Genomic DNA, 27,584 nt, shown 5'->3' with positions numbered 1-27,584 from the left:
AATAATTCAAAAGGCAGCAAAATGAGACAATGCCTTCTATGACACTGCCCTGGAAACCACACAGCACCAGAAATACAGCATTCCTGTTGGTTGAGCAGATGAGCTAGATTCAGTGTGGGAAGGGACAGCACAGGGTGTGAACCCTCGGAGGTCATCTTGCAGGCTAAATACCACACCATGAGTAGATCTACAGGACAAGTTACTTGGCTTGTGTAATACATAAATTGCAAGGTAGAGTAAGGGGAATTGAGACATATTAACCAAATGCAGTGTGGGTGAAGGGAAGATAGCGCTGACTGCACATGGGATCATAGTAGATGACCGTGTGAACAATCTTTGGAGTCATAATGATGTCATTCTAAAAAGTCTTCACGCCTCTTCTTTAGTGTGTGCGAATTTACTCCCCAAAAGTAGAGTATAGATATAGGAAAGTAGTTTTGCAGTGGAGAGGCATGATGTCATGATCTGTTTTGTGTTGCTGTAACAAAATGTCATTTTATAAAGAAGAACATTTGTGTAGAGTGATGGCACATGCTTGCATTCCCAGAACGCTGAAGGTAGCGGCAACAGAACCAGGAGTTCAAGATCAACCTGGCTATTTAGCAGATCTGAAGCCAGCCTGAGCTATATGAGATCCTGTCTTGAAAACAAAAGGAAAGAAAGGCACAGGGTTAACTCAAGTCTACGGATATGGAAAGGCATAGCATTGGCATGGCTTCTGACAAGGCCTAGCACCATGGCAAGAGAGCACACAAGACAGAGAGAATAGAGAGCATTCACACAGTCACAGTTGAAGGGAGTGAGGAAAAACCAGGCTTGCTCTTCTATAATAATTTGTTCTCTTCTGCCTATTTACCTATTGACTTATTAATTGAGATGGAGTTTTGTTATGAAGTCTGGCTGATGTCAAGTTCATAATCCTCCTGCCTCAGCCTCCCTAGGTCTAAATTATAGGCATGCACCTTCACATCTGCCTAAAGATAAATTTCTTCTGGAACTCCAAGTCAAGAACCCGGCTGGATCCACTAGGGCAGGCCTCTAATTTCGGCTACCTAGAGGACAGGGCAGGAGGTCTCTCCAACACAGGAGTTTGAGGCAAGCCTGAGCAACACAATGAGATTCTGTATCAAATAAAACAGACAGACATAACCATGAATCTAAGAACAAATCAGTGTGGTTCATCTTTGAGGATCTGGTGACACCCAGAGCCGGGCACTCTACTTCAGAATGCTTGATATTGTTGTCCTCTTGTTCAGGATCACTTTGTAGGATTGTCCTGAAGTGAGTCAGGACAGCTGGGCATGACAGCACAGCATGGAATCCCAGCCACTAGGGGGGCTAAGGATTTCAAGTTTGAGGCTAGCCTGGACAATTTAGTGAGACTGTCTCAAATCCAAAACAGGACTAGGGTTGTAGCTCGGTGGCAGAGTGTTTGCCTGGTAGCCCACAGCACTGGGTTCCTTCCTCAGGGCTGTAGAAGCAGGTGTGAGCAGTGACTCCCTGGAGCTCTGATGGCACTCCCCTGACAACCTCATTGCCCAGGAGACAGCATGGTTTCATGACAGCACAGTATCTGTACTGTGAGGGATGAGGGAGAGCCTGACATTTATCGAGGCTCAGACTTCACTTGCCCAGTAAGTAGTAAAGCTGGATTTGACCCGGTTCTCATTTCAAAGTCCAAATCTTTCATTGGTTACAGATTAACCTAAGTTCATCACTAACGTAAATGGGGTAGTATTTTGGTTGATGGCAGAAGCTCCAAGCCTTCAGGCTTAAGGAGCCCCTGGAAGGTAGAATAGGCAAGGGAAATGGGGAGCTGGTAAGAACAGAGGAGGCTCAGAGCCCATCAGTTATTTCTCAGGCCCCACCTGCCACTAGCCAGTTGACTCTGCCCAGAGGGTTTCCTCTTAGAAAGGGGACAGGCCATCAGAAACCCCTGTAAGGCCACTCCCACAAAGCCCCAGGCCAGCTGCATGTTAAGATAAGCTGAGCTGAGGGAGAGAAGCCAGACACATGACGCCCTGACACTCCCTTAGTGACGTCCATCCAAAGCAGACACTGTCCCTCCTAATACTCAGGGCTCAGCCAAAAGGTCTCTGGTTTTATGACGAGCCCTATTGCATTCCTCAAGTACTGCCCTTCCAGAAACTTCTATAGTCAGAATTGCTCCCAGCCTCTGGCCAAGATGATAGATGAGTCTGTATTCAGCCCTGACAATGGTGTCTTAGCTATTATGGCAAAGGGAAAGGATGGAGCCAAAGCCATGGCAAGTTGTTGATATGTGAAGCAGCAATGTGAGGGTGACAGGGCTATTTTTGCCCATATCAGAGGGCTGTCAGCAGGCAGGAGGTGAAGGAGATGCTGCAGGAGGCCCTGACATCAGGCACAGTGATGCTGGCCCCACACCCTCACAGCTGTCTAGGCAGCCGTGCTGGAGTGCTGAGTATAGAAACGAGTCTGTCCATGGGATGGTCGAGAAAGTAGAAGAGGCAGCCCGGGACTCACTGCTGTCCTCATTGTTCCCAAAGACAGTGGATGGGAGGGACCATCACAGCTCTGGATCCAGAGACAGGAGAGGGGAATCACGGGGCCATCATCCACTTTGGAAAGAGAAGTCCCTCAACACTCATTGCCTTTTCTTCCATCTCTGTAGAAAATGGCTTTGTCCTGGCTTCAGTTCAGCCGTGGGTGTCAAATGGAAGGGACTATGACCCTGGCAGGCTTCTGCACAGCCTGGCAAGGGGACAGCAGGTTGTTGGGATCAGGACCTGGCAGATGTGCCCTCACAGATTACCAAAGGTCCCTCTCTTCACACGAAGGCCACATTCCTGAAAAGTTGCTCCTAAATTGCATGTTGTTGGGTGGCAGAGAAGGATGGGGTGAGATTCTAGCCTGAAACACACAGAGATTGTCTCCCACGCAGAAACAGGGGCCTGGTCTCTAGCTCCCTTGTGCACACCCTCAGCTTCCAGTGAGTCCCGGGCTGCCTCTTCTCCTTTCTCGACCATCCCATAGACAGAGTCGTTTCCATACTCAGCACTCCAGCACGGCTGCCTAGACTGACTCTCCAGTCTGACCTCTGTGCCGCCTCCATTACGTTCCTTTTAAAGTATTCCTGTGTGACGAGCCAGGTGGCCCAGTCTTATAATACCCACTGAGGAGGCTGAGGCAGAAAGTTCACAAATTCAAGGCCTGTTGGACAGAGTAAGTTCAAGGCCAGACTAGGCAATTTAGTGAGACCTTATCTTACAGGAAGAAGGGGTGTGCAAAAAAATAAACAAAAAGAGGAAGAAGAAGGGTGGGATACAGTTCAGTAGTAGGGTGTGTGTGTGAGACCAGAGGTTCAAATCCCATTACCCAGGAAACACGGTGCCTCTGAAAGCATGTCACTCAGGAATGCTTCTCACAGCTTGCCACAGACAATGGCCTACTTGGTTTAGTCTCCATGACTGTCTGCTATGGGCTGTGTGTCCTCACTTCCCTTGATCCGAAAGTTCCACACTCATTGATTCAGTCAAGTAGTTATAGAAAATATTTTAGAAGACTAGAGACCAAATGTGAGCACTCTGCAAGAGCATCAAGTAGTCTATTGTTGTTTTGCTTTTGTTTTTTTTCGAGATAGGGTTTCTCTGTGTAGTCCTGTCTGTCCTGGACCTCCCTCTATAGACTAGGCTGGTCTTGAACTCAGAGATCTGCCTGCCTCTACCTCCAAAGTGGTGGGATTAAAGGTGTGGGCCACCACCTCTCAGCTATTGGACTCTCTTTTAAGCCCTCAATACACAGCAGGGAAATCAGTCCTTTAACCAGCATGTTGCAGTGTTTTCCCAATTGTCATTGTCTTCTGACTTTGGAGTGGGGGAAGGGTGCTGAGTATGGAACTATAGAGTACTGCAAACTGAGTTGTGCTCACACACACTTTATGTTGTATGTGTGTGGTGCATGGCCTGTGCACACGTATCTAGAGGCCAGAAGAGGATGCTCTGTGTCTTCCTTTATGGCTCCCACCATATTGTCTTAAGACAGTCTTCTGTCAAGCTGGAAACTCACTCTCTGGCTGGCCAGTGACCTCTTGGGATCCACCTATCTCTGTCCCCTAGTGCTGGTGCTGGTGTTTAGGCATAAGAAGCCATGCTATGATTTTTCTTACATGGGGGCTAGGGATTCGAACTCAGTTCCTCATGTTTTTATAAGATGAGCTCTTGTCACTGAGCTGCCTTGTCGGACCCTTATAGGATTATTATGAAACAACATGAGCTCATGGTCTACACAGTGTTTGGCATGAAATAATTGTGTTCAAATAGTTTTAATTTTTGTGTAATGACATTTACTGGTCTTATCTAGGTACAGTTGTACATTCCTGCAGTCCAAGCTATTTGACAGGTTGAGCCAGGTGGGTCACTTGAGGAATTCAAGGACCTCCTAAGCAATGTGGTAGGCCTCCTTTCAAAAAATGACCATCATTGTTGTTGAAGCAAGGTGTGGTAGCACATCCTTGTAATCCTACTCAGCTGAGGCCAGCTACATAGTGAGCTCCAGGCCAACCTGAGCTACATAGTAAGCTCCTGTTCCAAAACCAGACAAAGAAGCAAACAGGATCCTTTAAGCCAGTGGTTCTCAACCTTCCTAATGCTGTGAACCTTTAATATAGCTTCTCATGTTGTGGTGACCAGAACCATAAAATTATTTTCAGTGTTCCTTTGTAACTGTAATTTTGCTACTATTATGAATCCTAATCTGTTTTCTGATGGTCTTAGGTGACCCCTGTGAAAGAGCCATTCGACCCCAAAGAGGCTGTGACCCACAAATTGAGAGCTACTGTTTTAAGGCTTATGAATTTCATGCCATACTTATTAAGTTTCCTTCATCCTAAGACTAAAAAATAATATGCCCAGACAACGCTGCCACTTTGAGGGATCTTGGGTGTGGGGGAGGCTTTGAGTCTCAGCCCCAAAAAGAGAACTATTACTAAAGACACAAGGGGTCTTTCACAATGGGGACTTGCCCTCATTCCCCTATTTTACTCTCTTGTAAGTTAGTTTTACTTCTCAAAGGCTGGGAGGTCCACCCCTGACCCCCAGAGGCCTGCCTACTATATCACATGGAAGTGTAGGAAAAACTACCTCCAAGGCACCCCTTAATGAACTGGACCCACAGTTTCACATCTAAAGAATGGGCCTGGGGCTGGGTGGTGGTGGCGCACACCTTTAATCCCAGCACTCAGGAGGCAGAGGCAGGTGAATCTTTGTGAGTTCGAGGCCAGTCTGGTGTAGAGAGCAAGTTCCAGGACAGCCAGAGCTACCCAGAGAAATCCTGTCATGAAGAAAAAGGAGGAGGAGGAGGAGGAAGAGGAGGGGGAGGAGGAGGAGGAGGAAGAGGAAGAAGAGGAGGAGGAGAAGGGGTCAGGGAGCTAGCAAGATAGTTTGCAAGACTGTAATCTCCGGAGGCTGAGACAGGAGGATAGTGTTGGGGCCAAACTGGGTTCCATATTGGGACTCTCAAAAAGACTAAAACCAGAATGGCGAGCTCTTCCTCCCACATCTCACAATGTGTTAGTTGTCAGTACATGGCAACATGGCATCGGCACACTGAGCCACCTGGGAGGTCTAGGGTGGGAACTGACCAGTTGGCACAGACACAGATCTTCAAAACCCTCATGGTGGAAAGGACCTTCTTCCAGAAAGGCAGCACCTACTTGGTGGTGGTCCAAAGGGCAAAGAGCATCCCCAACAGTGGGAACCAGATGGCTGACTATCCTACAAATATGTATTCTATGCCTGTGACATGCTTGAGCCCTTAGCTGCAGAGGCCCAAGGCTGGAGAGCTAGCTGGGGTGTTCCCAGAGAGGAAGAGGAAAGAGAGGGGGGGGAAAAGCAGTTGTGAGAGGCCAGCTCTCAAAGCAGCAAAGCTGGAAAGCCTAGGGCTTCTCCTTTGGGTTCCAGGTATTACTGGCCAGATAGCCCTAAGCATGACTTCACTCTACCGGGTCCGAGGTCCTGGGCTTGCATTATCCTTAAATGCAGCCTGGCTCCAGTTCCCAGGTGACTGTGAATCTGTAAGTTCACCCACGTGCAAATGCCCTTTCTTCCTGAGTATCTCACCATATATTTGGCACCTCTTGTGTTTCCAGTTGCTAATTTAACTGGAATTGTTCTGTCTCTGAGGCCTGGGCAGCCAGACACTGCCACAAGGCCCTTCACAATAAAAAATAAATAAAAAAATTCCAGACATCAGGCCGTGCAGCCTCTCCTGAAGATCCAACTCTGACCTCTGACCCACTCTGGTTTTGTCTTGGAGCCAGGCCAGGACTTACTCCTGACAGAGTCTCCAGGAGATCATAATGACAGTTTCCCTTTGGTTATGTTTGTCTGTTGCTATAGCATCTCCATTCTAGGTAGTTCTACTATCTGCAGGCAATTAGGGCTTAGAGCTGGGATGGGTGGGCTCCTTCCATGCAGATCTAAATGCCTCTCCACATCTCTAGAGCCCGAGGAATGGCATCCCACAAGGGCAACAGTGACTCCTTTCTGAGAACAGTCACAGAGATGAAAGATACTACAAGAGGGCTGCCTCAACCAGAGCTTACAGCTCCAGCCTGGGAAGGATATTTGGTGGGTGCTATGGAAGCCAGTGCTCTGGTTTCAGCACACCTGCTGGTTGATGGTAGAAAGTTCCCTCACTGTTGAATATTTCTTTGTTTATAGAACAAGGCTGGACACAGGCTGCAAGCAATACCCCACTGCAAGGAAAGTGCCCACAGCTGGAAACCAAATGCCTTGAAGTGGGGTTAGCCCTTTCCAGCTCTGAAGGTGTCTAAATTTGTGCTTTTCACTGTTCCTTAATCCTGGCTCTTGAGAAATGAGCCAAGACCTTTCAGCCTTGCAGGAACCATGGACTGAGAGAAAGGAACCTCCTCACTTCCCAAAGGGAAGGATGGAGCTAGCCTAGGCTGGGAGTTCTCAGTGTCTAGAGAACAGCTTTGGGCCAGGACATGAACACAGTGGACACTGGCTTCCCCAGGACCTGAGGTCCTCTTTGCTGGAGATCCCTAACCCTTCTCTCCTGCACTGCAAGAGGACTGCTGGCTTCTCTGGACCTGCTCAGGAAGGCAGCCCTGAGACAGACCCCGGAGACACTTGGTGTAGTACCTCTTGTCATCATTTTTTTCTTTCTTTTTGGAGACAAGGTTTCAAATTGTAACCCGTGCTATTCTCAAACTCATGACCTACCTTTCTTTGCCTCCTAAGGGGTGGTATTCCGAGTGTGTGCTACCTTCCTGGCCTCAAACACGTTAGATAAGTGGTTTACCCATGAGCTGTATCAACAGTCCCATATCTGGCTTTTTTTAACACTTAAAAACAAAGCAAAACATCGGGCTGGCAAGAAGGCTCTTTGAGTAAAGGTAGGCCTAACTACCTGGTGCTGCCAGGCCTAACTACCTGGTGGGATCCCTGGGAACCACCTGGTTGAAAGAAAATCACCTCTGGAAGTTGTCCTTTAATTTCTCCACCCACACATAAGTAAATAAATAACTCACTCATTGAGGAAAAAGCATGTAAGATCATCTTAATTGCCAACGTAACTAGATTTAGAATTGTCATGGAAACAGCTACCATATCTGTGTTCCCGGAAAGGTTTAACTGAGTTGGAAAGACTGACCTATCTCAAATGCAGGCAGCACCAGACTGAGGCCCAGCAGCCCAGGGCAGTGCCCCAGGGTAAGGAGGCAAATATCAACCTCACATGCCCTCACCTTCTAAAAATATAGAGGAACTGAGCCCTGCCTGTCACTGCACAATGCTCCAATTGCTCCTGTACCGTCCCTGTCTGCTCACCCAGCACCTGCCCCCTTTGGCCTCTTGCTTGACAGTTGCCTTGGGTCTCAGATGAATGCTGAGTAACTGTTCGTCTCCTCTGCCTTCTGAGTATGGACACAAGGTGACCAGCTGTGCCATGGTCCCAATGCCAAGTCTTCCCTGCCATGACAGATCATGCTCTCAAACTGTGAGCCAGGACAAAGCTTCTCTCCTTTAAGTTGCTCCTTAGCAGGTATTCAGTCAACAAGAAAAGTAACTATGTAACACAATGTGGGAGCTTGGTAGAGCATGTGCCCAGTAGGCACAGGTTCTGGGTGTAATTCGCAGTACCAATCAATAAACAAGAAGAAAAGAGAGAAAGCAAAAGAATAAAAGAATGTGTTCATGGGGGCTGAAGAGATGGCTCACTGGTTAGGAACTCTTGCTGTTCTTTCAGAGGACTCGGGGTTCAATTCCCAGCTCCTACATGGCAGCTCAAAGCTGTCTGAAACTCCCAATTTCAGGGAATCCAGTGCCTCTTCTGGACTCCAGAGGCACCAGATATACATATGGTGGACAGATACACATGCTGCAAACACTTATACACATAAAATAATAAAATTTAAAAAAAAAAATCTGTCTTGGGCATAGCCTAGAGATAAGACCATTACATTTCAGTCTATATCCTATCAGGCTTATATATACATATAAATAGATATATTTATAAATAGGATGATAACATCACTCTTTTGTAATATTATTATCCCCTTTTTAGCAGGTAACTAACAGAGGTCCCAAGTCACATGGCAACTAAGAGTCAGTGCAAGTCTCCACTCCAGTGTCCTGAATGCCCACAGCTAGGGGCTAGGGGTCAAATGGGCTAGGGGTCAAACTCTACATAAACTAACAGGACATACACATGGAAATAGAGCCCTGGTCAAAGAAGGGCTGGCTTTCACTTGCAAGCCCAAACCTGCCTTAGTGTGTCCCGAAGTCCAGCCTGAGGAGCTGCCCTTGCCTGGGTGCTCAAAAGTTCTATTAGACAAATCTGGCCTTGGTCTTGCAGGAAAGTCATGGGACGGTGGGGCAGCTGTCAAGCAGAAGGCTCATGGGAGCAGGTGTTAGGAGGCAGACAGGGACTGTACAGGACAACTAGATAGCAGTGTGGTGACAAGCAGGGCTCATGGTTCTTAGTATTTTTAGAAGGTGAGGGCATGAAGGGTTGACATCTGACTCCTTACCCTGGGGCACTGCCCTGGGCTGCAGAGAAACCTCCAGAATGCCAGTGCAATCAGAATGCACAGGTGATTCTGCATCCATCCATCCATCCATCTATCATCCACACCTTAGTATACCTACTGGCCAGACACTATGCTGGGCACTAGAAAACTGACTTCCCCAGAACTCCAATCTTCCATGACCAAGGCAAAAGACCAAGAGCTGTAAATGACAGTCAGAATAGTTCAAAGGTTAGGAGTTTGGAACACTGACCTCAGACAGACCTGGGTCCAAATTTTGACTCTTCTACCTCCCAGCTCTCTAAGATTTCCTCAGAGTGTTTGGATGAAAGATGAATAGAGGATGTATATGGGGGATTTGAAAGAACCAAGTGTGGTGGTTCACGCCTTTAATCCCAGCATTCTGGAAGCAGAGGCAGGCAGATTTCTGAGTTCAAGGCCAGCCTGATCTACAGAGAGAATGCCAGGACAGTCAGGGCTATCCAGACAAACCCTGTCTCAAAAACAAAACAAAATTTAAAAAGGGAGGAAGGAAGGAGGGAAGCAAGGACATAATGCTGAGTCAACAAAATTATTAAAGAGCTGCAGAGCTGGTGAGATGGATCAGCAGGTAAAAGCATTTGCCATGTGAGCCAGCTGACCTGAGACCCATGTGAAAAAAACCAGATACAATGGTGTGCATCTGTAACTCCAGCATTCCTACAGTGCAGTCAAGACAGAAAGGAAAGTCAGAGGCTAGCCTGGAGAACAAGGTACAGCTCAGAAATGAGAAAAGCTTTGCTTCAACAAGGTGGACAGCAAGAACCAACTCCCAAAAGTTGTCCTCTGATCTCCACACTTGCATTCCTCCCCAATAAATAAATACATTTATTTATTTGAAAAGATGGCATACTGAGGCTAGAGAGATGGCTCAGTAGTTCAGGGCATTTGATACCCTTCCAGAGGACTCAGGCTCGTTTCCTAGCACCCACATGGTAATTCACAAACATTTGTAAACTCCAATTCCAGGGGATCTGATGTCCCCTTCTGGCTTCTGATGATACCAGGCATGCACTTGGCACATAGAGGTAAACACTCATATCAAAATAAATAAATAAATAAATGAAATTTTAAGAGGCCACAATCAGGCCGAGATAGAAGTGCATTCCTATAATCCCAGTTACTCGGTAGGTGGAGGCAGGAGGGTTGTTGAGACCAGGAATTCAAGGCAACCTGGCTAACAGTCATAGTGATGAACACCTGCTACCCCAGCACTTATAAGGTAGAGATAGGAGGATCAGGAGCTCAAGGTCACCCTCAGCTACTAATGCTGAGGCCAGGGCCTCATGGGACTGTGTCTCAGCTGTAAGGACCAGGCTAGGGATGTAGCTCAGTAGGCGAGAGGCAGCCTCTCCTATGCACAAACTTCCATTTCAGTCCTGATGACTGGAAGAAGGAGAAGCAGCCTGTTTGCCAGAGCTTGATCCTGTGTTGTTTCCCATAGGATTCCCTTGACCTTGGTTAGTAAACTACTGTGTTAAGTGTTTGACAGACTAGGCCTATACTGGTTTCTGATGAGAGGGAAGGCTTCCAGAAGATTCCTTCACCCAACAAGAAATGAAGAAGCAGCAAGGCTTCATGGCAACCTGAGGTTACCCAGCAAAGACATGTAGGCAGGCTCAAGTCAGAGGGTCACCTGTAACATGAAAAATAAAAGACCCAGAGACTGATATTGGGGGTTCAGGCTTCAAGCTGGAGATCAGCAAAGCAAAGCAGCCAAGCCACTAGATCTTACCTCTACCCAGTTGAAATGGCTGATCCTGTCTCCAGGAATCCTCAGAGGCCAAAGGCTCTCAGATCCTGTCTCCTGCTCCTTATATTCCTTTCTCCACCCAGCCATATCACTCCTGTCTCCACCTCCCTAACGCTGTTTCTTTTAAGACTGGATCAATTACGTGTAGCCAAGTGTAGCCTTGAACCAACAGAGATCCATCTACCTCTTAATCCTGAGTCCTGGGATTAAAGGTGTGTGCCGCCCCTGCCTAGCTTCTATAGCTAACTTGTGTGGCTGCTTTGCTATTTTGATCTCCAGTGGCTTTAATAAATCATAAACAGTACATTACCACAGTCACCCAGCAAAGACTTACAAGGTGGGCTCAAGTCAGATCACTGGCTCTACACACAACTTTGCTGTTGCTTGCTTGTTCATTCCCCCTTTGATTTTCTTCTTTGTCTGCCACATCAGAGGTGTCCTACAGAGTGAAGGTGTGGGACCGGTGACTGTGTCTTTGCATCTCACGGTGGCACTGGAATCCTGAGAAAGGAAGGGAGTCACCATGTGAGGTCTCTAGCTGCACTTCTAGGAGGGGAAGGGATGAGGGCTGGATGAGGGCAATCCACAGAGGCTGGGTCTGGGTCCTGAAAGGCGTCTTCTGATTGATGGAAAGTGGCACAGTCCTGCTGACTCATGCTGGCAGGTCAGTCACAGGGCCCCCCTTTAGGACTGTTTTTACCCCAGCTTTGACTCAGGGTTCCCAGTACCCTTCTCTCTTTGTCTCATCTATAATCTAGCTCATCCACGGCCAGGACCAAGGATGCTGCAGTACACACTCATGTATTCCTTGTTGAGCCATGAAGATCCTCCATTGGAGAGGGTCACAGAGCTCAACTCCTCTTCAGTCTGTCTATTAAGCCTTTTTGGAATGAATGCATTCATTTGCCATGTCCAGCGAGGTACTGTAGCAGTGAGCCGTACACAGTCTCTGAAGCTTCCCCATTGCGGTGAGATGAAGGGTCTTTCATCTCTGGGCTTCCTACTTTGTATACTTGATTCCCTGCTAAACCTTGCCATTTGGGGAAATTAGGAGAAGAGGACTATGAGGCAGGCAGGAATCTTTATTGCATCCTCAATGCCTGCACATGATAGGAGCAGGACATGTGTTTGTTAAACTGGACTGAATAGTCACCTTGGCAGGCTCTTGCAGGGCTGGGCGGGGTGGGAAATTCAGCACCTTCCCCTTTTCCCATCAGGCTGTCAGATACCATCTCCTCCGTGGGGCCTTCTCACCTGGACTACATAGCCAGAAACTGTTATTACTTCTTGTTCTAATTGCCTTACACTCCAAGCAAAAAATTCTTGCCTTTTGAAATGTATGTTCTAGTGGGTACCCGCCAAACTCACTCTCACCACCATGTGCAATGTTGACATTGGGCTTCATAATTAACTTCTGGTTTTGTTGCTGTTGGGAGACAAAGTCTTATGTTTCTTTCTTTCTTAGCTCATGCTTTTTGTTCTGGATTTGGGTTTCTATCTGGATTTAGGTTCTCCATCAAGGCTTTGAGAAAACAAGTGGCTCAGAGGCTTAAGATGTACCTCGGTGTGATAGAGCGCTTCTCAGCATCCATGAGACCTCAGTGCCCATGAGGGCGGAGAAGAAGAAAAGAAAAAGGAGCCTCGGGCTCTCTTAAGCAAGGCAATAGTGTGGCTATAATGGGTATAGGTGACAGAAGCTTCCAGACCATCCTGACCTATTGGTCAGAGAAAGAAACACAGGCTGGGTGGTGGTGGCTCATGCCTTTAATCCCAGCTCTTGGGAGGCAGAGGCAGGTGGATTTCAGTTAAGTTCAAGGCCAGCCTGGTCTACAGAGAGAGTTCTAGGACAGGCTCCAAAGCTACACAGAGAAACCCTGTCTTGAAAAACAATCAAACAAACAACCCCCCCAAAAAAAACCCAAGGTTTAATTTAATTTATTATTCTGTGGAAAGATCTAGAAATACTACATTAAAAATACTTTAGACTGATTCTATCTTTGAGTGTTTCTTTGTGTTTTGAAAGTCTTGAAGCCCAGATTGAACTAGAACACCCTCTGTGGTCCAGGTTAGCCTTAAACAGTCCTCTTGCCTCAGCCTCCTAAGCACTGGGATTGAAGGTGTGAGCCACCATACCAGGCCCTTTGAGGCTTGTGACATGTTTCCAGGCCTGTTTGGTGTAGTGGCTTAAGGACCCGGGTCCTAGAGCCTTCCAGGACTCAAATCCCAATAACTCTAATACTTAAAAGCTGGGTGATCCTGGGCAACAATGCTGAACTGCTCTGACCCTGGGTTTTCTGTAAAAATTGGTGCTATTCGATGAGTTAAATAGAAAACGAAACTGTGTGGGGCAGGCACTTAGAAACGAGGAGGCCTCCAGTGCAGCCAGGAGTCAGGGTCAGACAGGGGGCCTCATACCCCCTGGGTGCATCTCCCTTTGAGTGTCTGATTCAGCCATGAACCCTAGAGGCTACCTGCCCAGCCCCCACCCCTGTTGGGGCCCAAACCTCCACACTAAAGGGAAGTACGTGATCTTTCAGCCCAGCACCTTTGTTTCTGTGCGCTTCCAGCTGCTGCTGCTGAGAACCATACACAAGAAAGAGCCCAGGCTTAAGGATGTCCGGATGGGCACACGGCCCTTCATATCTGGTGGCTCGGGCAGCTGATTTCTTCACTTAGAAACCGGGCACTAGTTACACTCAGTATGAAAGCTATGCCCAGCAAGCAGCACTGTCTATATTCGACTGTTACTGTTTACATGTTAACTCTTTTACATGACACTTAAAAAGCTGATCTACCTACAGTCAGCAGAGGTGGGCTGGGTGGACTTGGGGAATACTGCTTTGGGGTAACCCCAGAGCCAAAGTGAACTCCAGGGCTAAATGCCAATGGGTCTTGAAACCTCGGAAAGTGCTCTGGTCTGAAGTGGGTACCGTGGGAGAGCAGATGGATTCTTGGGCAGTTTGTGTGTGGTAAATCTACGGTTAGCTTCACTCTGGGTAGTCTTTCCTGAAGGCCACAGGCAGAGCTCTGTTTGCAGGGGAGGTGGACAAACTCCCGGGAAAGAGTACGCAGGCCCCGCCGAGTTCTCCCACGCAGGCCCTCCCTTGCAGCCTGCCTACACATTCTGCCTTCTCTACTGAAGAACCAACCCTGTTGGCCCCTCGTCACTTGGGCATCAGAAGACTTGGATTCCGGCCCAGGAGGGGTTGAGCTAACCTGGGCCTCTCTGAGCTGTTTCTTGGCCTCCCCTGCTGGACAACCGCAGCACCGCAGCCCTTCCCCCGAAGGCCACGCCCCTCGTCCTTACTTTGCAGCCTGGAGGCCCAGGCCTGTTGCCTGGAGCTGCTGGAGCCTCCCACCGAAGCTGCACCCAAGGCTGGAGGAGCATTCAGGGCCAGTCAGGGATTATCACCAGAATAACACGCAAAAGACACCCCGCCCTACCGCGGATTAGACGCTGTTGATTTTTAAGGGCAAGACCGCTGCTCTTGGCATGGAAGGCCAAGGGCGGCACAGTGGAGGCATGGGGCCTGCCCCAAGGAGAAGGCCAGAGGAATCTGCGCTTTTGTGAGTTTTTGGCCTGAAGATAGTGACAGCACCCGGGCTATCAGCCCTTCATGAGGGTCACAGCCGAAGTGGAGTCCAGAGGAGAAAAGACAGTCCTTAGGGTGGAGCAGATGTTCCTACATACATCCCAAGCCACTCCCTGTCCCAGAGGTGATGTCCTAATGCCTCACCCTAAAGATCTTTTTTTTTTTTTTTTTTTGCGGGGCGGGGGGGCTGAAGAAAGTAAAATAATACTGGGCTGGGAGTATACTTGGATGAGCACTGTGCAGCATACTTGAGACCCTAAGTTCCTTCCCCAGTATCCCAGAATGCAGTTAGGGTCTCGAGTCTGCTACACAGAGGCTCAGGCCCAGAATGCACTGCACACCAAACACAAACAAGGCACGGAGCTAAGCACTGTGCAACCCAAGAATATGCAAGAGAGGACCTAAAGGGTAGAGAAGGTAGCTGGGCATAGCGATGCCATCCTGTCATCCAAGCATTAGACTAGCAGAAGTAGAATGGTCCTGAGTTCAAGACCAGCCTGGGCTATGCAGTGAGATCTTGTCCCGAAGGCATGGAGAAGACAAAGAGGAGGGAGCCATCTAGAGGCTTAAAGAAGACCAAAGGCCAGCACAGACAGGGGGAAGGGATCCAGAGGAGAGCGGGCACTCCCCCAGGGGCATGGGGCAGACAGGCCTCCAGAAGCAGGTGGGAAGGGTGGAGTTTGTTCAGGAAAGGGTGAGTAATGTGTGGCATTGCTTCTCAGCATCCTGCTTGGGGCACAGGCAGATCCTTCAAGACTGTTAGCTGTCAGCCCGCCCCATGGGGAAGGGTGGGAAGAGAAGTAGGAGACAGGCCCATGAGTGGCCCAGAAGCAGCCCAAGTGCTCGAGAAGGGACCTTAGCTACACAGAGTCATCGGGCTTGTGTGAACATTTCCTTTCTTGGGAGACTGGTGTATGGCATGGCTTGGGTGTGGACAGAGTCATGGTAGAGAGATGCATTACAAGTCCCTGGGGCTTGTGGAAAAGCTAAGCCTACACCAAAAGTTGGGCTGGAACAGGCCCTGAGGCAGAACAGATTATTTAAATTGCCTGTAGGACCACATGTGGGAGTATAATCCTGAATTGGAGGTTGTCAGCATTTCTCAAGGGCCTCTCTCTCTCTCTCTCTCTCTCTCTCTCTCTCTCTCTCTCTCTCTCTCCCTCTCTTTCTCTTTCTCTCCTCCTTCTCTCATTTCCCTCCTTGTTGCAAATTGGACCCAGGGTTGTACATGTTAGGCAAGCCCTCCGTCACTGAGCTGTCATCTCTCATCTAGAAATAAACCTTTTGTTACAGCCAAATGGGAGTTTTAAAAATTATTATTTCTAGCTTGTCAAAGCAATGTTTTAGAGACCTGTAAGATTGGGATTATCTGTGGCACTTCAGCAAAACAAAGTGTTCACTAGAAGGCTGTGGGTTGCTTATGGATCCCTAGGGAAAGCTGGGTAAAAGAGAGAGAGGGAGGAGAGAGAGAGAGAGAGAGAGAGAGAGAGAGAGAGAGAGAGAGAGAACAATAAACTCAGGTTCCAGAAAGCCCAAGGCAGAATGGAGAGCAGAAAGAACACTCTCAAATTTAATTTCCTGTGAGCAAGAGAATCTGATTGGCTAAATTTGGAAGCAGCAAAGCCCCTTGATTGACAGTGCCACTAGCCTTCTGATAGGGGAGAGGGATAGTTTACAAAGGCAACTGATGTGTGGCCACCAGTAGGTGAGATAGTGGGAAGAGTTACTTTACAGAGAGCTTCTGGATCAGATAGCAGGGGGTCACTGAGGACTGAAGAAAATGGTTTGTTCCAGAAGCCACAGTTAGTAGCAGAAACGAAAGTTCTCTCTCTCTCTCTCTCTCTCTCTCTCTCTCTCTCTCTCTCTCTCTCTCTCTGTGTGTGTGTGTGTGTGTGTGTGTGTGTCTCTCTGTCTCTCTCTGTCTCTCTCTCTCTCTCTCTCTCTCTCTCTCTCTCTCTCTCTCTCTCTCTCTCTCTCTCTCCTCTTTCCCTCCCCTTTGTTGCTGGGGTTCAAACCCAAAGCCTTATGAATCATAGGCAAGCCTTCTACAGGTGAGCTTCCCTGCAGCTGCTCACAGCAAACAGGACAGATATTCCCACCTCTCACAGCTGAAGAAGTTGAAGTTAACCCTATTCTCCCAGGTTCTCTCCTCAGTCCCCTCTTAACATTTTTTGTTTGTTTCCTTTTCCAGACAGGGTTTCTCTCTGTTGCCCTGGCTGTCCTGGAACTTGCCCTCTAGACCAGGCTGGCTTCCATAGAGCCACCTGCCTCTGCCTCCTGAGTACAGGGGCTAAAGGTGTGTGCACCACTATCACCCAGCTTTCTTTTAACGTTTTGAACCCAAGGTTTATCTTCATGCCTGTGTCCTTTCTTCCCACAGCAGTGTAGGGGTTGAGGAAACAGCCCTTGAAGACTCAGGAAAGCCTGGAGCAAGCTTTACTGGGGCTGAGGGCTTGACTTCCATCGAGCAGTGTGCCCTTACCAGCCTATCCGATTGCTTTCTTTCATTTCACGCCACACATTTCATCTTTGGGGTTCTTTGTTTTATTTCCTTTCTTTCCCAGGTTGTCCTCGCTTTCCTCCCTTCTCAACCTCCCGAGTGCTGAGGTTACAGACGGGTGCCACCATGCATTGCTTGTATGTTTATCATTAGAACCTAAGTATTTTTTTTGCTTCTGGGACACTATGGGGTGCCGTTAAACTACAGACTCCAGTCCAGAGAGAGGGGGAAGCGAAGCGCTGCTGTGTGGTTTGGGGTGAGTTCCTTGGGCTCTCTGCATTTTGCTCACTAGATGGTGACGCTCTCACCTACTTTGCAGAACTAAATGAGAACTAAGCTGACTCATGTCCTGTATTTAACGCTGTGCCAGATGCCAGCTATGTCCTCCGTAACCATGAGAGCCACATGGTTCCAGGATGTTGAAGCCACACAGCCATGCAGTTCCAGTGTGTGCAACACAGTGGAGCAGGCCCATTACTCTCCCAAGTTGGCTTCAGTCAGGGCAGCTGAGCCCTCCAACACCTATTTAAAGCCGGTTAGTAGAATAATTCCCCTGAAGTCATTATTCAAACAGCCATTTTGTCTGGGCTGGACCCACCCTTTCCTGGGGTGGGAAATCAGGCTTTGGAAGCCTGGCACTCACCACCAACCCTGCTGGTGCTCCTGGCTTGACTTCTAGGTGGACTGCCATTTTGAGGCCAACTGAAAGGTTGTTATTGGTCATGGTTCTTTTGGACCTACTCTGTGTACAACCTGGGTTTGGGCTGACACACAGAAAGACTGCCCACATGGCTTTTCTCAAAACTGACAGGCATGACTCACCCAAAGGTCACCAGTGCCTGGAGCTGCATAGGGCAAAGTGATTCACTGTCTCTACTCTGGCCTAGCCCCACAGCTGCCTGGCTTCAATTCCTCTCAGAAGATAGCCTCAACCCTGAGACTCTCCACCCAGAGGAGGGGTCCTCCCCATTCTTAGATGGCTCTGCTAAAAAAGAACTCAGTTCCTTGCTTGCACGGATGAGGATCTGGTTGAGGGATCTGGCCTGCTCATGTTTCAGCTTGACAGATCAGGGAGGGGACCCTGGTCTCCACCTTCAGCTTTCTGGGCCTGTACCTCCTGGCAGCACCCACCGTGCTGGGCTCTAGGCCTCTGTAGTCTCTTGGTAGAACGGTTACTTATCCAACTTCCGTGACATACACTCCCACTGTGAGGCAGCATCCCTGTAATCTTGTTTCCAAGAAAAAGCAGAAAGAGCTGATGGACATCATGGTCCCTGATAACCAGAATGTCAACAAACAATGTAACAACATGTTTACTTTTCTGTAAAAAAAAAAAAAAAAAAAAAAGCAGTCCTTCCTGACCATCTTAGTTTTGTAAAGAAGCAAGAATACAGATCAACAAAGATGAAGGGCTGAATAACAGAGCTGACCTGAAGGGATGGGATCCCCAGTCTTGGGAGTTGGGTGGGGCCTGACAAGAGGGCTAAGAGTATGGTATGCTGGAATAGGGAAGGTGAGGCAAGGGGAGGAAATTAGGCCTTTGATGTGTTCATCCTCTACCTACCCACCCCAATCACCAAACTCACAAACTATTAGGTCCTGGAGGTATTCTGGGCCCCAGAATGGACCTCTGAATTTACCCCCTACTCCCTCTGCAACCCCCCTGTTTCAACTCACACCAACTACAGTGACCTTCAGGTTCCCAGGCATCCCTGGCTGGCAGGAATCTCTGGGGCTATGTACCTTGAACAGGGCCTCCTCGACCCTAGACTCACTGTCCCACTGTTACTGAGTGAAAGTACAGAGCTGGGGAGAGCAGGCCCTACTGAGACCCTAAGAGATGGGCATTGTGAGACCAATCTGACTAGGAAAGAAAGAGAACAACTTGTATTCTGTCTTTACCTCTGGGAGGAAGGGTCATTCTGCCTCTCCTCCAGGGACCTGGTTTTCCTCCTGTTCTGCAGATAGGAAACTGAGCACCCACACTCTGGGTAGAACTGAGCCTCCAGTCGGACCCTGCATGTTGTCCCTTGGCCACAGGAAAGGCTGAGGCAAGTAGAAGCTAGGGATTCTGAGTCCATGAAACATGCATGACTCATGCTGGATGGCTCTGCTCCCTGATCCAGCCCACATTCCTGGGCCTTTGTTCCGACCCGCCTGGGCTCTGACCTTAAAGGGCCAGATCTTCTGAGGCACCACCGGCCTTCATCCCATGCCCCTCCCTTAGCCAGATCTCTGATGGAAGTGCTAGAGGGCTTGAGGCTAAGGGGAAGAGGAAGCTCTACTGCAGGGTTTAGGGGAACAGCCAATCCCATCCAGGAGGGCAGGAAAAAAGGCTTTTCCTCACTTGCAAAGACCCAAAGAGGGGACCCTCTTCAAAGCAATGTCTTCCAGAGTCTCACAGCCACTAACTCAGACTACTCCTCCCTCCCCAGGCTCCAGGTCCACTGCTTCCCACATCTATCACCCCACCCTGGCCCGGCTTCTTTATATTTCTTTGTTTTGTTTTGGGATCTTGCTGTATGGCCCAGGATGGCCTGAAATTCACAATCCCACACTGGCATTAAGGCAATACCACCAGGTTCAGCTAGCACTGGTTTTCTTTAACTGTCCCTTGGCAGTTGTATCTGGTAGGTTCTAGGCTATTGATTTGTGTTGTCTTCAGGCTCAGGTCCCCAAGTTCCTCAGCAATCCGGGCCTATCATATGGTGACAGGCACTTTCTTGGGGCTGACATATCACCCTGACATCCAGTACCCAAGCGGCTTCTTTGAACCTTGCACGCCACCCTGTGGACGTGGAAGAACTGGCCTTGGGGAGAGGAGCTCAGTGAAGTGAAATGAAAGTGAGAGACCTGAATTTAGAGAGGCCTACACCTCCCACATCCTCAGTAAAACAGGCTCTTAAAGAGACAGCAACAAAAGGCCGGGAGGCTGGAGGTGGGACTCGGTGGCTGAATGCATGATGTTTACGAGCGAAGCCCCCCCCCCCCAATTACACGCAGGAGCACCAGGAATGGGGAGGACACCGAGAAATTACAACACTTTTGCAGAGATTTGGAAAGATCTGTTTCCCAGGTACCAACCCTTTCCAGTATCCCCCTATTCCCACCCACAGTCAATGTTCAAACACATGGCTAGAGGTTTGAATTAAGGCTTGCACACTGCAAGTTTTTAGGGCTAGCCCAGTCTAGCAACTCTGGAACCATGAGTGAACTGCATTTTTGGAAGGAGGAGCAAGGTACTGGAGGATAGGTAAGGAGGGGCTTGGGTAGCAGCTCAGTGTGAGTTAGGGGTGGGGGCAGTCTGTAGGAGAGTGTTGATCAGGTGAGGTGATCTGTTGTTGTTTTTAGTGACTCAGAACAGACCTTTACCAAATGGGCCAGGACTACCATATAACCTTGTGTCCCAAGTGACCATTGGCCTTTGGGGGTTTAGCCCTTTTAACTAGCCAGGCCACCTGACCCCACACAGAGACTCCTTTGGACCTCATTTCTAAAGGCTGTGGGTGAGTGGGTGGCTTCCTAGGTCCAACAGGTCCTCACCCCCTATCTGTCACCACCTCTCTAGCCTCAGCACTGGCTACAAGCCAGACCCCAGCAAAATCCAATGGGGAAAAAGGTCAGGAAAGACAGGAATATCCCTGCCTTCTATGTCTACAAGCTCTCTCATTATTCTCTAGGCTCTGAAGCCTAGTGTGATGTGTGGGGAGGCAGGGTTTATAGGGCCAGGGTGGCCTCAAACTTACATAACAGAGGATGCCTTGGAACTTTTTCATTTCTCTCGGGGGTGTTGGGTTGGGTCTTATTTTTAAGTTTTTAAGATGGACAGGACATGGCGGCCCATGCCTTCAATCCTAGCTCTTCAGAGGCAAAAGCAGGTGGATTTCTGTGAGTTTGAGGCCAACCTGGCCTACATAGCTAGTTGGAGGAGAGCCGGGGCTAGGTAATAAGACTCTGTTTTGTGTGTGGTGTGTGTATACGTGTGTGTGTGTGTGTGTGTGTGTGTGTGTGTGTGTGTGTCTGAGTGTTCTGTCTGTCTACATGTAAGTACTCCATGTGTCTTCAGGTTATCAGGGGAGTCCAGAAGAGGGTACCAGATCACCTATATCTGGAGTTAGAGGTGGTTTGTGAGCCACTATGTGAGTGCTAGTATGGAACATGTGTCATCTGCAAGAGCAGTAGGTGCTTTTAACAGCTGAGCCATCTCTTCTGCCTCTGGGTTTTGTGTTCAATTTTATTTTTTAGTCTTGGGGTTTTGAATTGGCTGTATCATTCTATAAATGTGAATCTCATAAAGTGCTTTACAATTAAGGAAGACATCCTTGCATTCATAATAGACTTCTAGCTTTAAAACAGCTCTGGCCGGGAGTTGGTGGCGAACGCCTTTAATCCCAGCACTTGGGAGGCAGAGGCAGGCAGATCTCTGTGAGTTCGAGGCCAGCCTGGTCTACAGAGTGAATGCCATGATAGGCTCCAAAGCTACACAAAAAATTTGTCTCGAAAAACAAAAAAACAAAACAAAAAACAAAAAACAGCTCTGGGCACAGGCTCACTGCCTTGGAGTTTCCCTAGTCCTTGCCCAGTTGGCTTCTAGCCTTTTAGTTATTGGTACATTGTTATCAGCTGTGGCTACAAAGTATTACCACTAGATCTTAGCACAGGGAGAGAGCTGCATGCTGGGGGGAATGAAACAAAAGCTTCCCCCTCACCCCCTGAAAACAAAAGAAAGCCAGCAATCCAAGGTGGTGGTAGCTGCTCTAGCTTAGCAATTTAAGGGGAGCAAAGGATTTTATTAACTTATTATCTGACAGTTGTGAGGATGCTATTTTGTTTATTTCGTTTTTTGTTTGTTTTGAGACAGGGTTTCTCTATGTAGCCTTGGCTGTCCTGGAACTCCCTCTGTAGACCAAGATGGCCTCGACCTCAGAGATCACCTGCCTCTGCCTTCTCTACTGGGATTAGAGGTGTGCACCACCACCTCCTTGCAGGGTGCTATTTTTAACCCCTAGGCAGTACCTTCAAACAATGCATCTCTCTGCTATCTCTTTTCCACATAGCTCGGGGAAGAATAAATGTTCTATTTGCAACCAGGGCCACCCAAATGTTCCAATAAAACATACTTTAGCATTTTGTAGATTAATTAAATTTGTGTGGGTGAGAGATGCGCATGTCCATGCTTGTGGAGGGCAGAGTTCAAAGTTGGGCATCTCTCCCCCTCATACTTCATTTCATTTGAGACATTCTCCTGCCACACCCAGGACTCCCGAATTGATCTGATTGGCTAGCCAGCAGCCTCCAGAATCCACCTATCTCTGCTCCCCAGGGTCTGGTTATCAAGTGAGTGCCAAGGATCTCAACTCTGGTCTTTGTGTATGCATGGCAGGCACCTCCTCAGCCTCCAACTTGATCCTCCTGCCTCTGGAGAGTACTAGAGAGACTAGGAGTTAGACTATTCCTTAGTAAGCATTGCCTAGCCATGGCCCCTGTCCCAGATGGTCTGCCTACTGTGGACTCCATCTAACTCCTAGTCTCCCACAGGCTTTTTCTCCCACTGGCAGGGCCCCACCAGTTCAAGACTAGATTAGCACATGCTACACAACAGTGGCTGACCAATTCAACCCTTCTTTCTTCAAACTGACCAACCCTAAATTAGGGAAGAAAAACACTTCAGAGACTTTAAGAAACCTAGCCCTTCAGAAGAGACTGGAGTTTTGGCTTTCTGAGTCCCCCTCTGCTTTATGGAGGATCTTTTTATCTGAGCGTCTGCCCAATGCATGGGTTTCCTCACCTTCAATAAAGGCCTTTATTTATCCCAGCACTCGGGAGGCAGAGGCAGGAGGATCTCTGTGAGTTCGAGGCCAGCCTGGTCTCCAGAGTGAGTGCCAGGATAGGCTCCAAAGCTACACAGAGAAACCCAGTCTCGAAAAAACAAAATAAATAAATAAATAAATAAATAAATAAATAAATAAAATAAAGTCCTTTATTTAACTACTGATATTATCTGCTGTTGTCTGTGCTGTTTGAGATTTCTCTGCTGCCACCTATTGAGCTCAAATTTTTTCCTGCCTTTTCTTTTCTCTCGCTCCCCCACACACACCACCCTATTTCTTTTTTGAGACTAGGTTTCTCTGTGTGGTCTTGGCAGTTGTCCCGTCTCAGCTTTTCAAGTGATGGGATTTCAGATCTGAGCTACTATTCCTGGCTTACTTTAAAGCCCAAAGGTTTTAGGGCTGGAGAGATGGCTAAGAAGTTAAGAGCACTGGCTGCTCTTCTAAAAGTCCTGAGTTCAATTCCCAGCAACTACATGGTGGCTGACAACCATCTGTAATGAGATCTGGTACCCTCTTCTGGCCTGTAGGCATACATGTAGGCAGACCACTGCATACATGATAAATAAATAAAACTTCTTTTAAAAAAAAGCCCAAAGGTTTTGATAGAAGAACAGGCTTCTCCTTCTCAAATGTGCTCTTCATAATTAATCACCTGAGTAATGTGAAGATGTAAAGAGAATAGACAACTTTCTGGAATCATGCTGAGTATAAGAAACACCCAAACGCCCTGAAACTTGTCTCTCTCACCACCCATCCCAGTCCGCATACCTGCCCTCTCCTACATTTATCTGCCATCTGCCAGTTCATCCATCTATCCACAGTACATCCTGGAGCTAGCTCAGGCGGTAGAACATGAGACTCTTAATCTCAGGGCTATGGGTCCATGCCCCACGTTGGCCTCCGAATGTATTTGGAAGCTTTTATGCATTCTGCCCAGTCCCCCTGGACCAGTTTCTCTCTGCCCACCAGGTCCCCTCAGCTGCTTATAAGATAACAATTCAGAGACTTAATATATATTTATCATTGTTTGGCCAATGGCTTAGAATTATTACTGGCTAGCTCTCTCTCTTATAAATTAACCCATTTCTACTAATCTGTGTATCACCACGTGGCAGTGGTTTACCAGTGACGCCCTGGCATCCTGCCTCCCTGACCGCTACCTGCTGTCTCCTCCATCCCACCTACTCTTTCTCTCTATCTCTGTTTAGATTTCCCGCCTGGCTTTACTCTGATAAGCCATTGGCCAGAAAAGCTTTATTCATCAATCAATAAAAGCAACACATATTCACAGCCTACGAAGGACATCCCACATCACTGAAGCAAGTACTTTTGCCTACTGAGCCATCTCACTGACCCTTGTGTTTTTGAGACAGAGTCTCATATATCTCAGGCTGGCCTCAAACTCCTGCTCTTCTTACCGGTGTGGTGGTCTGAAAGAAAGTGATCCCCAAAGGGAGTGGCACTATTAGGAGGTATGGCTTTGTTGGAGTAGGTGTGGCCTTGTTGGAGGAAATGTGTCACTGTTGGGGGAGGCCTTTGAGGTCGCCTATGCTCAAGCTACACTCAGTGTGGGATTCAGTTCACTTCCTGTTGCTTGCAGATCAAGATGTAGAAGTCTAAGTTCCTTGTCCAGCACCATATCTGCTTCCATGCTGCCATGTCCCAGTGTGATGGTAATGGATTGAACCTCTGAACTGTAAGAAAGCCATCCCATTAAATGTTTTCCTTTTTTAGAGTTGCTATGGTCATGGTGTTTCTTCACAGCAATAGAAATCCTAAGACACCCTGCCTTCCTAGTTCTAGGATTACAGGTGGACACCCTCAGGCCCTATGGCATCATACCACTGGAGTCCCCCTGCTTCTGGTCTCTTCTTGCTTCAAATGCCCAAAGCATCAATGCCAATTGATCTCCCAAGTCCTCTTGAGTGATTACAGAGATCCTGCAGCATCCCCTCTGACTTTCCTGGTCCAAATCAGAGGTTCACATATGGCTTACATTGTGATTTCATCGTTTGGAGTTAGTGGCTTTGGAAGAACAAGATATTTATTTTATAGCTCAAAAATAATTTCATTTTAAAATATTTTTAAAAAATAATTTATTTCAGCAGTGGCAGGAACTGAAACTAGGGCCTTGGGCATGCTCTGAAACACTGTACTACTGAGCTACACCCCAGTCTCCCAAAATAATTTTTAAAACTAAGAGCTTTCAATGAGTATGCATTGCTGTGTACATGAGTTTCTCTAACAGCCTATGTTTGACAATCAGTGCATGCTGGAGTGGGGTTGAAGCTCTAGGAATGGCTAGGGTAGGGCCAGCTATTCCGGAAGAAGTGTCATTTCTATTTCACCCATGACCACAGAACGCCTTCTGTTGTCTTTCTTCATCTGACTATGTGAAGGTGTAAAAGACTCTCTGTGAAGCAGATATCACAGTGCAGCTTTAGTTAATTCGGAGCTTAGTGGTCCAAAGAGATTCCATCCAGCAATCCATTCATCCAACTGCTCATCCATCTAACTTTTCATTGGTTTCAGGTCGTAAGCTGAGCAAGGAGGCCATCGCTGTCACCCTTTGGGAGGAGTACTAAAACCCCTGTCTTCTTTCCCTTGCAGCCCCTTTACCAGAATCTCCTCTCTTACAGCGTGGCCACTCCAATCCCCGAGGGAACCAGGTTCTGAATATGAACCACTACGCCACCAAGAAGAGTGTGGCAGAGAGCATGCTGGATGTGGCGCTCTTTATGTCCAATGCCACGAGGCTGAAAGTGGTGCTGGAGCAGGGGCCATCCTCGCAGTACTACACCACCCTCATCGCCCTCATCAGTGTCTCTCTGCTCCTGCAAATAGTCATTGGCATTCTTCTTGTGGTCATTGGTAAGGAGCACAGCCTGCAGTCAGACTTTCTGCCTTGGTGCCCCCTGGTGGTAGGAAAGGCCCCTGCATCCCACGTGAAATTTACCAGCCACCTAAAAGAATCAGTCCTCTACCCCTCCAAGAAACAGATCCAACAGTGAGGGCTCCTCTTGTCCTTTCTCTTCATATCCCGTGGATGGGCACTCCTGGACATCTGCTGAATGGCTGACCCCACTAGCTGGTGACAGTCATTTATATTGTAAGCATACCTCCCTCTTAGATGGTTTTGTTCCCAATTCCCTTTCTATGACGCACACTGTGAATACCTCATACGCCGGCCAGAAGACCCACACACATTTAAGTCCAGTGATGATTTCTTCCTGTTGTTCTCCAAATTCATGGGTGGGGAGAGGGAAGCTCCTGGCTCCAGCCCTGCTAGATTGACCCTTGTCCACCCACCCTGATCTCCTTGTCTCCACAGCCAGGCTGAACCTGAATAACGTAGAAAACCAATGGCGTCTAAACCAGCTCAACAATGCTGCCACCACCTTGGTCTTCATTACTGTGGTCATCAACATTTTTATCACTGCTTTTGGGGCACACAAGACAGGCTCCATGGCTGCCAGGACCTCCAGCAATCCTGTTTAATTCCTACCTAGGTCCCAGGTGAGGTGGAGGCCCAGAGGACCTCAGATCCAAGGGCTCACAACTGACCTCTGCCTCTGGTGGTCGGAGTAAGAGGGCTCTCCCTCCCCACACCAAGGGGGAAGCTCTATAGGCCTGTGGACAAGGGAGTTCTGGAAGGGCTGATGGGCCTTTCACAGTACATGCAAATTGAGTGGTGCACCATGAGGGGTGTTTTCCTTTCTTATAAAGAAAAACCTGTAATAAGGTTTATGTGTAAGTCTCTCATTGCTCATGTACCACGAATGCTGTGGTAAATCCATGAGCCAACAACAGTACATGTGCAGTAAGTGTTGGTACCAGAGGTACACAAATGTTAGCCTCCAACAGAACTTTCACAATTAGTGCTTGTTTATAAGCAGCCCCCACCCCCACCCCGCCCCACCCCGCCCCCAGAGTACGAGCACCCTGAGGCCTGGTAAGTAGACGTCAGCATCCAATAGTTCATTCACGCTGAGTGCTGGTTTAAAGCATGGGCCTTCCACGGTACATGCACCATGTGTGCTGGGTTACAGGCTCGAGCCTCCCACAAGTCAGTACATGACCATGAGGGGGACTTAGTGAGGCCTGCCTGAGGCCTGAAGAAGTGACCATCCTTCAGTTCTTCTGCTGTTTGTTTTCAGGGACTGTCTTGTAACCCAGATTAGACTTAAACTCCCTATGTAACCGAGGATGATGGGTGTGCCACACCCAGCCCATTTTTAGGTAGACTTTTGTCCCCACAGCTTAGGGTAGAGTGGAGGACCAATGTGGCTAATGGGTGAGCCTGCAGCAGCATCCACAATGCTCCCTCCGAGTTGGCTGGGAAGTGCCCTTCAGGCCCCACTCCAGGTTGCTGAATGACACCATTCTTTACTTTCTTCACCTGGTGGATTGGGTGTAAACCCAGTCTGAGGAGCCTCATTCAGCCCCACCCTTTCATTGTCTTCTGTCTGTCTACTCTCTTGACAGGAACTGGGTCTGGACTGCTTCAGCCTTTGTCCCCGACCCGTCAGGCTAACTAGCACATCCCACAGCCTCCAGGAGAGCTTCAAGGGCAACAAAAATGCCCCCACTTCCTGCCTGCAGCACCTGAATTGTGCAGTTTTACTGGATGATGTAATTGCGTCTTGGTCTGAAGGCCTGAGCTCAGCCTCTGCAACAGCCACCCTTCCCTCCAGCAACAGTAAATGACTCTGCTAAGTAAGGCCGTCTACACGGCCCGCAGACTCTGGTTCCACCGCATTCCTTCCCTCTGCTCCAAGCCTCAACTGTCCCTTCCTGCAAAATGGGAATCTATCTATAAAAAATATCTAAAAATTGA

At 48.3% G+C, this 27,584-nt stretch overlaps 1 protein-coding gene and 1 long non-coding RNA gene across 3 annotated transcripts in view; one reads left to right on the top strand and one right to left on the bottom strand.

Annotated features, from left to right (window-relative positions):
• The window catches only part of LOC107978382, a 21,550-nt gene extending 2,595 nt beyond the window's left edge, over positions 1-18,955 (bottom strand). Inside the window, exons 1-2 of the long non-coding RNA XR_003487648.2 lie at positions 18,819-18,955; positions 11,158-11,324 (exon numbers count right to left, since the gene is read on the bottom strand). This is a non-coding gene — a long non-coding RNA (uncharacterized LOC107978382). The remainder of the gene's footprint in view (positions 1-11,157; positions 11,325-18,818) is intronic.
• Ninj2 (ninjurin 2) lies at positions 15,045-27,584 on the top strand. Of its 2 annotated transcripts, none has more exons than XM_027429303.2 (4): positions 15,045-15,110; positions 25,387-25,618; positions 26,079-26,263; positions 27,233-27,584. In XM_027429303.2, exons 1-3 carry the CDS (start codon positions 15,054-15,056, stop codon positions 26,243-26,245), a joined length of 456 nt encoding a protein of 151 aa, XP_027285104.1. In that variant the 5' UTR covers positions 15,045-15,053; the 3' UTR covers positions 26,246-26,263; positions 27,233-27,584. The 2 variants fall into 2 exon arrangements, with proteins under 2 accessions (XP_027285104.1, XP_027285103.1); XM_027429302.2 differs by lacking the exon at positions 15,045-15,110 and adding an exon at positions 19,777-19,992.

The sequence above is a fragment of the Cricetulus griseus genome, chromosome 8 (genome assembly GCF_003668045.3).
Source record: "Cricetulus griseus strain 17A/GY chromosome 8, alternate assembly CriGri-PICRH-1.0, whole genome shotgun sequence".
Lineage (NCBI taxonomy): Eukaryota > Metazoa > Chordata > Mammalia > Rodentia > Cricetidae > Cricetulus > Cricetulus griseus.
This window is presented reverse-complemented; position numbering and strand designations above follow the sequence as displayed.

Excerpts from the sequence above, each read along its gene's own strand:
- Ninj2 (XM_027429302.2), top strand. The coding sequence starts at position 19,873 with ATGCATGATGTTTACGAGCGAAGCCCCCCCCCCCCAATTACACGCAGG. Across the intron at positions 19,993-25,386 it reads TGGAAAGATCTGTTTCCCAG|CGTGGCCACTCCAATCCCCG; the intron begins GTACCAACCCTT and ends CCTCTCTTACAG. Across the intron at positions 25,619-26,078 it reads CATTCTTCTTGTGGTCATTG|CCAGGCTGAACCTGAATAAC; the intron begins GTAAGGAGCACA and ends TTGTCTCCACAG.